The sequence below is a fragment of the Rhincodon typus genome, chromosome 8 (genome assembly GCF_021869965.1).
Source record: "Rhincodon typus isolate 14 chromosome 8, sRhiTyp1.1, whole genome shotgun sequence".
Lineage (NCBI taxonomy): Eukaryota > Metazoa > Chordata > Chondrichthyes > Orectolobiformes > Rhincodontidae > Rhincodon > Rhincodon typus.
The window spans coordinates 29,557,226-29,572,354 of record NC_063339.1 but is presented as its reverse complement, the minus strand read 5'-3'; the positions used below and the strand labels follow the sequence as shown (position 1 = coordinate 29,572,354).

At 38.9% G+C, this 15,129-nt stretch overlaps 2 protein-coding genes across 2 annotated transcripts in view; one reads left to right on the top strand and one right to left on the bottom strand.

Annotated features, from left to right (window-relative positions):
• Positions 1-5,447: 5,447 nt before the first annotated feature.
• fkbp3 (FKBP prolyl isomerase 3) lies at positions 5,448-11,719 on the top strand. Its single transcript, XM_020528777.2, has 7 exons — positions 5,448-5,591; positions 6,072-6,173; positions 7,912-8,025; positions 8,862-8,997; positions 10,626-10,693; positions 11,140-11,237; positions 11,548-11,719. Exons 1-7 carry the CDS (start codon positions 5,487-5,489, stop codon positions 11,600-11,602), a joined length of 678 nt encoding a protein of 225 aa, XP_020384366.1. The 5' UTR covers positions 5,448-5,486; the 3' UTR covers positions 11,603-11,719.
• A 1,257-nt stretch (positions 11,720-12,976) lies between these two features.
• Positions 12,977-15,129, bottom strand: part of LOC109928842 (FAU ubiquitin-like and ribosomal protein S30) — a 2,268-nt gene continuing 115 nt past the window's right edge. The window contains exons 2-4 of the mRNA XM_048600076.1: positions 15,006-15,125; positions 14,069-14,124; positions 12,977-13,343 (exon numbers count right to left, since the gene is read on the bottom strand). Coding sequence (XP_048456033.1) covers positions 13,218-13,343; positions 14,069-14,124; positions 15,006-15,125 — 302 coding nt within the window. The 3' untranslated portion in view covers positions 12,977-13,217. The remainder of the gene's footprint in view (positions 13,344-14,068; positions 14,125-15,005; positions 15,126-15,129) is intronic.

Genomic DNA, 15,129 nt, shown 5'->3' with positions numbered 1-15,129 from the left:
GTCCCTGCCTCCCTAACCTGTTCTTCCTCCCACCTATCCCCTCCTCCCACCTCAAGCCGCACCTCCATCTCCTACCGACCAACCTCATCCCGCCCCCTTGACCTGTCCGTCCTCCCTGGACTGACCTATCCCCTTCCTAACTCCCTACCTACACTCACCTTTCCTGGCCCCATCCCCGCCTCTTCGACCTGTTTGTTTCCTCTCCACCTATCCTCTCCTCTATCCCTCTTCTATCCGCCTCCCACTCTCTCCCTATTTATTTCAAAACCCCCTTCCCCTCCCCCTTTTCTGATGAAGGGTCTAGGCCCGAAACGTCAGCCTCTCTGCTCCTATGATGCTGCTTGGCCTGCTGTGTTCATCCAGCCCTGCACCTTGTTGTCTCGGATTCTCCAGCATCTGCAGTTCCTACTATCTCCTATACTTGATGCACTGACCGATGAAGGCAAGCGTGTCAAATGCCTTCTTTACCACACTGTATACCTGCTGCCCTGACTTCAACCAGGAATGGCTATGTTCATTCTTGGTGACCAGGACTAGAAGCACTGCTTATCATGTGATCTAACTAGCGTGCTATAGAGTTTCATATCTCCGATGGCTTATATTCTACAATGTTGACTATGTAGTTTGATATTCTTTTGTTTCTGTTAATTGTTGTTCTGCGCTATTGATATGTACTAAACACTGAATCTACTAAAACTTTTGACTATGTTATCTTCACTGTAGCTATTATGACAACATTTCTGGAGAATGAATGATCTCAATATTTTTCTTTTTATCTGACAAAAGGTGATGGATTTGAATTCCACCATGGCAGATGGTGGAATGTGAATTCAATAAAAATCTGCAATTAAGAGTCTAATGATGACCGTGAAACTGTTGTTAATTGTCAGAAAAACCCATCTGGTTCACTAATGTCCTTTAGGGAAGGAAACTGCTGTCCTAATATTGCCTGACGTAGTTATTTGCGTGGAAATTCAGCTATGAAGGCTGATAGATTCTCTCTCCTTGCTTTAACTTGCTTTGCAACAATACCTGGATAATCTCCAAGCCGGGGTGGACAAGTGGAATGTAGCATTCAATGCACAGGAGGGCCAGGCACTGGCCACATACAAGACCCACAGCATAGGGCTGACTGTTAACTGAACTTTGAAATGCTGTAGCAAGCCATTCATTTGTATTAAAATTGCTAAAATGTCTCAAAAAAGGAATCAAACCAGACTGACCACCTGACATCAATCTAGGCACCAGAAATGATAATGACAAAAACAGTCCTGTTGACCATGCAAAGTCCTCCTTACTAACATTTGGGGGCTTGTGTCAAAATTGGGAGAATTTGAAAACAAACTGGTCAAGTAACAACCTGACATGGTCACACTCCCCGAATCATATCTACAGGCAATGCTCCAGACACCATCGTCAACATCACTCAATACGTCCTGTCCCACTGGCAGGACAGACCCAGTAGGAGTGGTGGCACAGTGATGTACGTTTGGGAGGGAACTGCCCTGGAAGTCTTCAACATAGGTTTCAGACGCCATGAGGTCTTATGGCACCAGGTCAAACATAAAATAGGAAAACCCCTGCTGATTATCACGTACTGCCTCCTTCTCCTCCAGCTGATGAATCAGTGCTCCTCCATTTTGAACACAACTTAGGCAATATCTATCTTCCATCTTGCAAATGTGCCAAGCCTGCGAAGTCATCTCTCTATGACAAGTTCCAACATACTTTGAGAAGACTGCAATGTTTGTGATTTTGCCTTTCCATAAATTTCCCAAAAAACAATATTCAATCATGAAGGAACAGCAATATAGTTCCAGGTCAGGATGGAGAGTGTTTACTGGGGACATTGCAGATGATGGTGTTCACATGCATCTGCAGCTTATGTCATTCCAGAAATTGCTGATTTATAAAGGGCTGTTGAAGGATCCTGGGTGATTAAATGTAGTGCAACCCGCGAATGGTCCATGCTGCTGTCATTGTGCGTCAGTGAAAGAGTTAATGTTGAAGATGTTGGATGGGGTGCCAGTCAGTTGCTGCTTTTTGATGGGTGGCATCAAGTTTCTTGAGTGTTGTTGGAGCTGCTCTCATTCAGGCAAATGAGGAATATTCCATCACACTCCTGAGTTGACCCTTACAGATGTTGGACAGGAACTGGGGAGTCAGGTAGTGAGTCACTTGCTGCACAATTCCTTGCCTCTGACCTCCTCTTGTATGTGGCCAGTGCCTGGCCCTCCTGTGCATTGAATGCTACATTCCACTTGTCCACCCCAGCTTGGAGATTATCCAGGTATTGTTGCAAAGCAAGTTAAAGGCAAGGAGAGAGAATCTATCAGCCTTCATAGCTGAATTTCCACGCAAATAACTAATGGAGCATCATCAGTGTAAAGGAGTTCTCTGATTAAAACATTTTGCATTTCTGTCATTGCTTTCAGTCTTGACAGATTGTAGTCCCTTTCATCTGATATGGTACAAAATAAACACTTTCTCTTTCTGCAGAGAAGGCAAATGTCAGGACCCCGGTCAAGATCATTGAGATAATTTCAGTCTACTCGCTCTTTAACTGCATGGTTTGGTTTATATTTAGAAGTTGCATCCTTGCTTTACCGTATTTTTGAATGTTCAAGGCTTGGCAATGTTGTTCCTAAGATCTTGCACTTCTACTGTCACCTGTTCCCTCCTTCCAAAGATTAAAATCCCGCCTCCTTGACCTGTCCGTCCTCCCTGGACTGACCTATCTCCTCCCTAACTCCCCACCTACACTCACCTTTACTGGCTCCATCCCCGCCTCTTTGACCTGTCTGTCTCCTCTCCACCTATCTTCTCCTCTATTCATCTTCTATCCGCCTCCCCCTCTCTTCCTATTTATTTCAGAACCCCCTTCCCCTCCCCCCATTTCTGAAGAAGGGTCTAGGCCCAAAACGTCAGCCTTCCTGCTCCTCTGATGCTGCTTGGCCTGTTGTGGTCATCCAGCTCTACGCCTTGTTATCTCAGATTCTCCAGCATCTGCAGTTCCTACTATCATCAAAATAGGCTTTCTGTTTTCACTCTAGCAACTTCCATATTTAATGGATCATCATTTACATCACTTCCAAAATGATGTCCCAAACAATAACAACTAATGGTCCCTTCCCAAAGTTGTTTTCTTTTATATATTCACTTATGGGATGTGGGCATTGCTGGCTGGGCCAGCATTTATTACCTGTCCCTAGTTACCCCTTGCGAAGGTGAAGGTAAGCTGCCTCTTAAACCCCTGCAGTCCATGTGCTGTAGGTTGACCCACAATACCCTGATGGAGGATTTTCCAGGATTTTGATCCAGCAACAGTAAAGAAACAATGATATATTTCCAAGTCAAGATGATGAGTAGCTTGGAAGGTAACTTGCAAGTTGTGGTATTCACGTGTATCTACTGCTCTTGCTCATTTAGATGGAAGTGGTCATGGGTTTAGAAGATGCTGCCTAAGGATCTTTAGTGAAATTCTGCAGAGCAAATTGTAGATAGTGCACATTGCTGCTACTGAGAACATTGGTGGTGGAAGGAGTGAATGCTTGTGGATGTAGTGCCAATCAAGTGGGCTGTTTTGTCCTGGCTAATGTCAAGCTTCTTGAGTGTTGCTGGAGGTGCACTCATCAAGATGAGTGGGGACTGTTTCATCACACTCTTGACTTGAGTCTTGTAGTATGTGGACAGGCTCTGGGGAGTCAGGAGGTGCATCAGGAGCCTCTGATTTGTGAATCAACTGGTGACTGGGAAGTCAGAAACACATTTGTGGTCTAAATGAAGATACTCCTCTAAATGGATCCTAATCCACATTTTTCTCACCAGAGTAGAGGATATCTTGTTATGAGCATCGAATACAGTACATTAAATTGAAACAATGCAAGTAAACAAAAACAGAAGTTGCTGGAAAAGCTCAGCAGGTCTGGAAGCATCTATGAAAGAAAATGGGAATTAACATTTCGGATCCAGGGTTCTGAGGAAGGGTCAAGTAAATATTTCAAGTACAAGTAAATCCCTGTTTTCAACTGGAAGAAAGTGTTTGGGCCTTGAATAATCAGACGGGAGGAGGTAAAAGAACAGATGTTACATCTCCTATAGCTACTAAGATGCTGTGTGAAAGGGAGAGATCGAGGCTAAACCAGAGTATTATGGAGGAAGTAGTCCATTCGACCACTCAAAAGCCAGACAATGATCATCTCCACTGAGAGACGATCTAACTACTGCCCCTTGACATCCAATAGTGTTGCCATCACTGAATCCCTCAGTATTAACATCTTAGGTATACCACGCACCAGAAACATGACTGGACTCAGCACATAAATACTGTGGCTATAAGAACAGGTCAGAGACTCAAGGTTCATATGATTAACTAGGTTCATTTGATTAACTCCAATGGAGTCTGTGTTTCTAACTCCAGATGGTTAGCAAAAATGGCCACTGACTGCACTGATGGCACTGGTGATATCACACTACCATGAAAGAGCAAGTTTACTCTCAATGGGGACACTTGTTCTGTCACATTGTAATGATGTTCCAAAAAATTAATGTCAATGAGTCAACATGCAGGAGTTTCACTCTGCCCTGCAGTGTGATTTTATAGCAGTCACGTCTTTGTTCCCTGCAGATATTGTTCTGTTACTTAGCAGTGATGTAGCAATGCACCTTTGTGTTTCTTTATGTTGACAATAAATGCAGCCAATATCCATGGCGTCAAGGCGAATGAGAGGTGAAACAAATGTTAGGAGGACTGGATGCGGTGGATATCAAGAGGATATTCCTTATTCTGGGATATTAGAACTCACAGACATAATTTAAGAATAAGAGATTTCTATTTTACGGTCAAAATGAGGAATTTTTCTTCTCCAAGGGTTATTAGATTGTGGAATTCCGTTTCCAGTAATTTTAGTTTTAAAATATTTGATTAAAACGGAGTTTGATAGACGTAGCAGTCAAGGTTTATGGGGTGTAGACAGGAAAGTGGAGTTGAGACAACATCCCGACCAGCCATGATGTTATTGAGTGGTGGTGCAGGCTTCAAGGGCCAAAGAGGCCACTCTGCTGTTCCTATGTTTTGATCTGAAATGTTAAACAATCTCTAACGAGAGATACTGTTAGATGGGCTTAGAAATTCCAGTATTCTCTGTTTTTATTTCATATTTTCAGTACCAGCAAGTATGTTGCTCTGTATCAATTTCTTAGATGTCTGTGCTGCTCCGATGCCTTTGTGGAACATCTCTTTCTTAAGCAGAAATTGGAAAGCGTAACTACTTCGAACCTGTATATATCTATTTTTAAGAAAAGGTAAAGAATCAACAATGCTGTTTGTTGTCTGTTTTGTCTTTGGTTGGTTGTGGCTGGGACTATGTTGGAAACTGATCGCCCACGATGCATTGCGGTGTGATTTCCAAGATGGCGGTCGTGAATAAGGTCTATCGGCGGCCGCTGGGTGGCGGTGCAGGTTCCCGGGGAGTCTTGGGACGGTCATGGCCGCCGAGCCAGCGAGGCAGTGGACTGAGGAGCAGCTGAGGAGTGAGGATGTGGCGAAGAAAGAAATTATCCAGTTCCTGCAGCAGAGCGCCTCGGAGCCGGTGAGAGCGGGGTTGTGGGCAGGTTTTCTCCCCGTCGCCCCAGGCTTGGGTAGTGCTTGTGCTGGGAGCAGCTCGGCTTCGAGCCTAGGGAATCCAGTCCTGCAGCTCAGGGAGTCTGGCATGCGGCAACTTGGCCTTCGCGCCTGTGCGTTTGCAAAACTGCAAAGCAGCAAAAAATCAATGTTGATCACTTTTATATCAGTCACCCACTTCATATCTGCGGATCTAAAACCACAAATATTTCATGTGGTGTGCTATAAAGTTGCTGAATATTTCACTTCGTAAATACAAATCTTATTTTAAATGCACAGACCTGACATCACTGCAAATTTAAAAAAAATCGAATACCAAGTAGGTTGCACGTTTAAATGTGAAGAAGGCATATATATGAGAAAGTTCATGTTTGTGTATCAGAAGTCGAACTATTAAAAATTGCATTTCTGTGACATTGGTACTCAACGTGTTGTGTTTTCGAATTAGTTTCTTGGTGAACATAAGTTAATGGGAAACGTCAAGAATGTTGCCAAGACTGCAAAGAAGGAGCAGCTAATAGCTGCCTACAACCAACTTTTTGAAACTAAGGTGAGTAATTATGCTTATCATTGGATGTAATTCTAGATTTTTTGAAAATGGCTATTATATACTTAGTGTTCACATTGCTATAATTTCAACCATTTTTATTACTGGAATATACTAGATTAATACTTCAAAATTTGTATTTGATGTATAACTACGAATTTATGGTTTGCAAGTCAGGATAGTGCTATGTTTTTGTTTCTGTAGCATCTTTTTGTGATATGGCTTGTATGATCACCACAGTCATTCTTCCCACTAAGGGTTGAATGAAATAGATTTCAAGCAGATCAAGCAACTGAAGACTGAACAACCATGAGACTATGGGCAGATGCAGACTTGTATCCAAACACAATCTGTAACTTCGTGGCCATATGCCTGCAACCCCACATCCTAAACCACCATTACCATCAAGCTGGGAGATGAAACCTGGTTTACTAGGTTAATATTTACTTTTAGGTTTGCCTGGTGTTCCTCTTGGCATACCCTTCTGATCTCTTCATTGAACACAAACAGAATCCATCTCCTTTTTCGGTCAAATACCTCCCCTGTAATCTTATGCTTCTTTAAAAATATATGGACCAGTTCTTTGAGTTTATTCTGGTAACAAAAATGGTTTGGATTGGGAATTACTCTACTGTCCCACATCTACGCCCTTGAGAAAGTCAATATTACCCGCTGTATGGAGACCAAAAATATATAGAGTATTGTACTTGAAGCCTCAACAAGGTTTTGTTTCAAGACAAAAAAGGTATGTTTTGCCTCAGTGAATTATCTTGGGAATACACCCTAGTATGTTATTACCTATTATTTTATGACAATTGGTGATTAACCTTTAGAAATCGATCCATCAGAATTCCTTAATCGCTTTCCCTACCTAGTTGATGCTTTTCCCTATCTAGGATGTGTTTATGCAGCTTTTTTTCGAGAAATGCATAAAGCTGTATTTCTCCAAGTTAAACTTCATTTGTAGAGTCATAGGCCCAATCTCCCAGCACTTTTAAACTCCCTTTTGTGGAAGGCTTCATTTGATTTCTTCACTCTCCCTTATCTTTGCACAGTCTGAAAGTTTACACATCAATCCAACAACATCTGCACCTAGACTATTAATGAAAATAGTTACAAATTTTGCAGTTAGCAGTTACAGTGAGAACTATGTAAAAAAGACTATGGAACTGTTTTTATCATCTCAAGTCCTCATCTTTTTTTTACCACCAATCAAGTACTTTTGAAATGTAAGTGCTGCTATAATAGAAAAATGAGACAGTCAATTTATGCACAGCAGCATTCCATATAAACAGTAAGATAAATGAACATGGAACTTGTATATTTGTTGATTGAGGGATAAGACATCCAAGGATGCCTTTCTCTCCTTTGTTGAATAGGATTGGGGATCTTTTACATTAACAGAATATCTGGGGCTGTGATTTGATGTTTTATTCCAAAAGCCTTAGCAATTGTAATAGAAACTTTACACACTGCAGGATCTGACAAATAGTAATGAAATGAATGATAGTTTAATGCATTGCTTAAATATTTCAAAAATTTCCCATAATATATTGTCTGGTTCTTCAGTGCTGTTAGTATTATCAGTCCTCTATATGAGGTCAGATTATCCATTAATCCATGGTAGATTGAGTATTTACATCAATTTGTACTATATTTACACAAATAAAATTACAGGTTTAGTTTTGGTGGTTATTGTGCCTTTTCTTTGTTTTATAAACGATGGTTCATTAACCTGCAGAGGTTTAAAGGTACTGAATGTGTGGATAAAGTGACTCAGCAGCTTAAAGATGTGAAGCTCGGGACTGCTCAGGACAAAGCAAAGGCCAAGAAACCTGAAGTGACTGCAAGTGAGGTTAGTAAACTAAACTGAGGAATCCTTGCCTTTTAGAGAGTTGGCATTCTTGAATAAAAATATCTAAAGTATATACTTTTGAATATGATACAATATTCAATGGTCCAAATTTTGGAGCAGGATGATTTTAGATTTATTGGTTTCAAATATTTTTGTCCACAAAGTTGATATAGGTACAAGTTGATCATAGTACGCAAAAGAGTATGGTGAACAGTAAGAAATCTACTTAACTTTAAAGAATTGAAAATTAGATGAGGAGTAAATACAACAGTAAATTTGAGTAGGTGAATTCATTGTCAAATCAGGTATAGAAACATAAAAGAGAAGGAAAGAAAGGTTTAAGAGAAAAATAGAGACAATAGAAGATTGTGTTTTTAACATAATGTTTACAAAATCTCCAATAACTTACAACCTAAGGAAGTGAAACTCCATATTTTTTTAGATGTTCACCTGGGCTTGTGAACTTGACTGGCATATGATTATGGCACTATTAAGTGCACACTAGGATTTTTAATTTCTGAGCTGAAATTCCATGAAAATCACAGGTTAAAGGCAAGATGCTATTCTCTCGAGGCTATTGATAGAACTGGACAAATCAGCCAGCAATTGTGATAATTCACAATTCAGAGTATTTTTTCCACATCTCAAGTTGCTGACTGAATTGAACGTTAATAGAACACTTTTTTCAGAAAATTCTGTGCCACAAACTCTAGGCGTTAGATAATAGTTTATTTTGTATCACTTTTGCCTGTTTGAAATATTATGATTTGAAAGTTAATTAAATGAATAAAATTCTGTTCTCACTACAATTTCAACATCTTTATGATCATTTCTAGGAACCACCAAAATATACCAAATCCATTTTGCAGAAAGGAGACAAAACCAACTTTCCCAAGAAGGGTGACACTGTCCACTGTTGGTACACAGGATCATTAGAAGATGGGACTATTTTTGACACAAATATTGCTTCTAGTAAGAATCTAATACAATAGAAGTGTTTTATAATTAGACTAAATAATTTGGACTCTGAGCAAGTGTGAGGTATGATGTTGCCTATACTTCCAAGCTTATCTACATCACTACATTTAAAATATAATCTTGTGCATTTCTCTTTGTAATTCAGTGAACTTGTCACATTGTTTAATTATGAATGCAGATAAACCAGACTGAAAACCCCCAACTTCACTCTTAGATCATACTGTAGAGTCTTTTAAACAGATTTTGTGTAGTGAAGAGGTTACGAGATGTTGTTATGAATTTGTTGTAAACAGGAAACCTCTTATAATAGTTTCAAGTGCAATGCTATTTTCTCTCCTTTTATTTTTACAAAACACAATGCTTTCAACTCGTTCCTCAACCTTTAAGGAAGTGACAAGTCTTTTACATTTTTTCTTAAAGAGCTGTCAAAACAAGAAAATGTATGCAGTGACTGACATTGCATTCTTATTTTTCAGGAGATACATTAATGTAAACTACTGTTTTAAACATTTTAAATAATTTATGCATTCTCAAAGTGACAAATTTTAGACTTGTCTCTATGACTTTAGTTTTCTGAATACATTGGAGACTTGAGAGCGGGGCATTTGATTTCCTTTATCATTTTTATTGCTGCACTAAGTATTTAGTCTTTCCCTGATGGCATAGATTACATTAAGAATTCATGGCACCTTCTGTTTATTCGGTGAATTTAGATTAAACTTTGGAGTTTGTTGTTTTGAATTGTGGTTGATACACTTAGCTGGATTTTGATTTATAAGAGGGCAACAGCACAAGGACCTTAGAGTAAGCTGTTGGCAAAACTTATGGGATCTTGGGCTTCATTGAGACATTGAGGACAGAGGAGGGAAGTTGTGCTGAACCTTTTCTAAAGCTTTGGTTACAGTATTTTTTAACAGGTATTTTCTAATCAACCTGTTCAGAGATGTTATTGCACACCTGTGAAGCAGGTTGGACTTGAACCCAAACCTTCTAGCCCAGAAGTAGGGGTACTACCACCACACCGCAAGAGACCCTGGAGCTTTTATAAGATAGACCAGAAAAAAATCCCATTCACAATAATGCAAAGACTAGGAAAAACAGGTTTAAGATTTTGGGAGACGGAATATAAAGAGGAACATTTTTATACAGCGAATGGTTATGATCTTGAACTCACTCACCACAAGGCTGGTAGATTCAGAAACAATAGTTTCAAAAGAAAATTTGATGGGTACTTGAAGGGACTAAACTTGCAGGGATAAGAAACTGAGCAGGAGAGTTGGACTGACTGGATTGCTGCTATGGTTGAACTCCTCCTGTGACATAGAATCATTTATGACTAATATACGCTTTTTGTTTCATTTTGTTTATTGGCCACAGGCTATTACTACACAAAAGATTATAAAAATATTTTGAAAATTTACTTCTTCTACAACTCTGCTGAAAATAGTGATTTGAGCTTAGGAATATTTCCAATGCTGTTTAGCGTTAACTGGCCTTTTTGGCTTAAGTTGTAAAGAAAGACCTCACTTTATATGGTGTAGAGAATGCCAAATAAATTAAGACAAGTGAATGAGATTTAAGCCAATTCACTCTTAAGTGATTAATGGAATTTCTTTTTATAGGTTCCAAAAAGAAAAAAGCAACAAAACCTCTGAGCTTCAAAGTAGGAATTGGAAAAGTTATTCGAGGGGTAAGAGTACAGTTTACAGAGCTGTGTACTTTTATCTTTATCAAAATTGCATTTAAATTAGTTACCTAGTGTTCTGATAAATGGCAGTAACAGACCTCTACAAACTGACCATTTTTTTGCAAGCTGATTGACAATGGAGAACATTAAGTCTTAGATCCTGTAATAATGGCCAAACACACATATTTTACAGAATAATTCATGAAATGCAATGAGGAACTGGAACCTTGATTGTAATTTCCTGTCCTCAAGGCCAATGAGACCAAGTTAATCAAGCTAGCTGCATTTGAAATCTATCAACTCAATGATCAATTCTGTTACTAAACCCTTGTGGCTTCTTTGGATAATAACATTCACCAATATAGGCCTTTGCACAATTGGAAAGCTTGTTTTTAATTATTAATAACTTGTTTGCTGTGTTGCATTTATCATGTAATTTTTTTTTGTAGTGGGATGAAGCACTCTTGACCATGAGTAAAGGGGAAAAGGCCCAGCTACAGATTGAATCTGACTGGGGATATGGTAAGAAAGGAAAGCCAGAAGCCAAGTATCCTTTTATTATAGCTTGTTGAAAATAGTTTCCTCCCCCCCACCCCACCTTAAACTGCAGAAGAGAGGAGCTCAGCTAAGTTTAGCTGATAGAGCAGTGAAATTGAGAATATTTGTTCAGTCTTAGAGGAAGCTATTTCTATAGCAACAATTAGAGATTGTGCAGAGAACATAGCTGTGAATACATAATGGGAAATTAAACATGAACTCTTAATGTTTGCAGTATACTTTTTGCTAAACCATTAATAGCTTGTAGAAAGGATCATTTGAGTTTTTAGTAATAACTATTTTCTTTAACTGTAAAACAGAATTCCACCAAATGCTAAACTAATATTTGAAGTTGAGCTAGTGGACATTGAGTAACTTGAATGCAACACCTTGAGCTGAATGCTTCAAAACACTGCCTTTGAATTGGCCAATGTTGTTTTACTGAAAGTTCCTTCTTAATCTTGTTAAATAAAGTATGCAGCTTAAGAACAACTGTATTTGTATAGAACCTTATTGAATTGAGTGTTTAATGTGATTACATGAAAGGCAGCTTTTATTTGCTGATTTCATTAATTCTTGCACCTCAGAACTAGTTATGCTTTTATTAAGACAAGAATTGTTCACATTGCAAACAAAAATAAAATGTTTGAGCCACTGCAGGTTTTATGTTCATGAAATGTACTTCTGAATGTGTGGTGTTAAACTGAATTATGTTCTACTATTGTATATACACAAAGGCTTGCACCTGCTAATCTTTTGTGCATCATTTGAGCTGGTTTCACAAGTTGCTGAAAGTTCAAGCACTCCCCAGGATACCAACTTCTGGTGACGTCCAAGTAGTATGGATTAGTTTGCACTTCCTTTTAAGAGTTAGCAAGAGCTACTGGATAAATTTGTGGATAGGGAGAAACATGTGGGCAAAAACAAACGCTCACCATAGCACATATGTACTGAGACATTAACATTCAGCAAAGGCTGTTGAGAAAGGCACAAAATGCTCTAATTCTGATCTTTGTTGAAGATGGGTTGGGCCTAGAACCTGAAATGTCCTAAGTGTGACACTATTAAAAGAAACTAGATAATTTTGAATATTCTTTGTTCAATTCTGAATCTTAACTCAACAGGTTGATTAATCAAATGCTTTCTGCATACATCAGAGACTAGAATCACAGAATCCCTAGAGTGTAGAAACAGGCCCTTCAGCCCAAGTCCAAACCCATTCCCCCCATAACCCACCTAATTCTACACATCCCTGAACACTACAGGCAATTTAGCATGGCTAGTCCACCTAGCCTGCATTTCTTTGGACTGTGGGAAGAAACCAGAGCACCTGGAGGAAACCCACACAGAGACTGGGAGAATGTGCGAACTCCACACAGACAGATGCCTGAGGGTGGAATTGAATCTAGGTCCCTGGCTGTGAGGCAGCAGTGCTAACCACAGTGCCACTGTGCTATGTATTCTTAACAGGTTTATCAAAAATTTTTTTACTTCAAAGCCTAAAGCATGTTAATATTTATTACTACTTATGACTGTATTAGCACTTCAATGGAGGTGACTCATGAAAACTTAATTCCAAGATGTTGCATTAGTAGCCTAATGTAATGATGTCCAAGATTGCACTCAGGTATTTGTGCCTAAATTTACTAAATCAATATAGAATCTAGTAAATCGTGCAGCTAGAATTTAAATCCATACTTCACATGCAGAATGTATCAAGGAACAAATTTGAAAGTACATTGACAAGTGTTTTCAGTGGAATTCTTGTATATTTTAGTGAATCAAATATACAGTTATACTTCAGAACAGACCAAGACATTTGTTAAAAGTTGCTGGAAAGTTTTAGAAAAAAAAAAAAAATCACTTAAGGATCTGAATACCATAGAAGCCATTACTTCATTTGGCATAGTTCCAGCCAAGTTAGCCAGTCCATAAGCATGAGGCATAGATGTCAATTCAGTGAATCAAAGAGTTTCTGATGAAAAACATATTAGGAGTTTGAATTTGGTCCCTTCCTCTTTCCAAAGCATGGCACAACATTTACAAAACGGCGATTGTACTGCATGCGCCTCTTTGCTCGGCCAGTCTTCTTTTTCCTCTTCTCTTGTTTTGCAACCTATGCAAAGAATAGTTAGTGCAAATTCAAAATATTAGTACAAAACATGCACTTGGAACCAAGTATGTAAAATGCAGGATTGGAGGTTTATGCCCTTTTTCAAATAAAGGATGTAGAGGTCAAGATGTAAAAGAACAGGAAATAAATATATCCAGTCATAAAAGTAGCAAAAAAAAAACATGCTGGGAAATTAAATGGAGCTAGACACTGACATTGAAGGAAACAGCTACAGAGTGGATACATTGTTAGTAATCTTCATTCTATAAAAATCCCAGAAGATCAGGAAAACATTTCAATAAAGCAACAGAGATAAACCACAGGCCAGTTAGATTAACATCTGTTACTGGGAAACAATTTGTTATAACAATGTATTAAAGCATTCAAAAGTGCTTAAGATCAGTCAGCATGAATACAGGATCAGCTAACTAATAGAAGGTTGAGAAAGGGCACATTTTCAGGCTGGCAACCTCCTAATGGTGTGCTGTAGGGATCAGTGCTGGGCCACAAATATTTACAGTATATTAATGACTTGGGTGAAGAAAGTGAATGTACTGCAGTGCTTGAGGGGCAAGATGATTCAGATCTCCACCTTATAGTTACTAGCAAAATTGGTGATGATATTCAATATGATCTATGTACACATTTTAGATATACACAAAGCTACAGCAAAACCTTTAATATTTTTGTTGCAGGCACACAGTCAAAAAAAAAAAAAAAAAACTTACCTTAGGAGTTTGACCTTTTACTTTTCCAGCTCGAGCAAGGGATCCATGGACCTTACCTAAAAAGAAGAAAAAAAAGTTTAAAGTATATTTCAAGAGAATTTTCAGACAAAGCTTTACCAATATATGTTCTTATGATGATAAATCTCAAAGAAACAGACTTGTAACAGCTCCTGGATCACCTGGAAGCTGGTGTGCAAACATCCATATGCTTACTGGCAATTACCATAGGGAAGTTGGCAAATATCGACATGATACTACTAGACAGCTCCTTCACTTCAACAACTCAAATCATTATATATTAAAAAAAGTGTTGCTTTGCTGCTAAAGTATACAGTTCCATACTTGGGGCTCTTGTGGGACAGTGCTTAGTGTCTCTGGACCAGGAGGCACAGGTTCAAGTCCTACCTGCTCCAGCTGTCTGACAACACCTCTGAACAGGTTGATGAGAAACTAATTCTGTGCTGCATTCAAGGAGAGAAGCTGCACCTGTGGCAGTGGCAAAGCTGTGTGTTCTAAGCAAAAGGCTACCACCATCTTAGAGGTGGTCAGAAAAAGAGTAAGGATGTGTGGTACGTGCCAAAGTCAAATTTCTCAACCATTCCATGATCTGCAACAAAATTAAGGAAGGCTATTGAAAGTGACAACAGTGAGAAGAGAATAGAGAGTTTGAGTTTAATTTTGGTTACAATGCAGCAAGTGATTCTTCAGTATCTTACCTGAAGTAAACTTTGCTTCTACAAAATGCAGCCTAATCTTTATACACTGAAGAGAAATTCTTGACAATTATACAAAGAAATAGTTGGTTATGCTGACACATTATTTGCAGCAATATCATCAAATTAGGCCAGTAAGGTCAATTGAAGTGACTGCTGCTAATACTGTAAATGTGATATTTTAGTATAGTAAAAAGGGAAATTCAAGTCACTACAATACATACCACCCAACAATCGAGCAACTACTTCAAGAGTGCAGTGCTCACTAATACCACATTGGTTTATGACAGCATCATCATCCAAGGGAGTGCCAGCCAAGAGGATCACTTGGTCAACAGCAGAGACTCC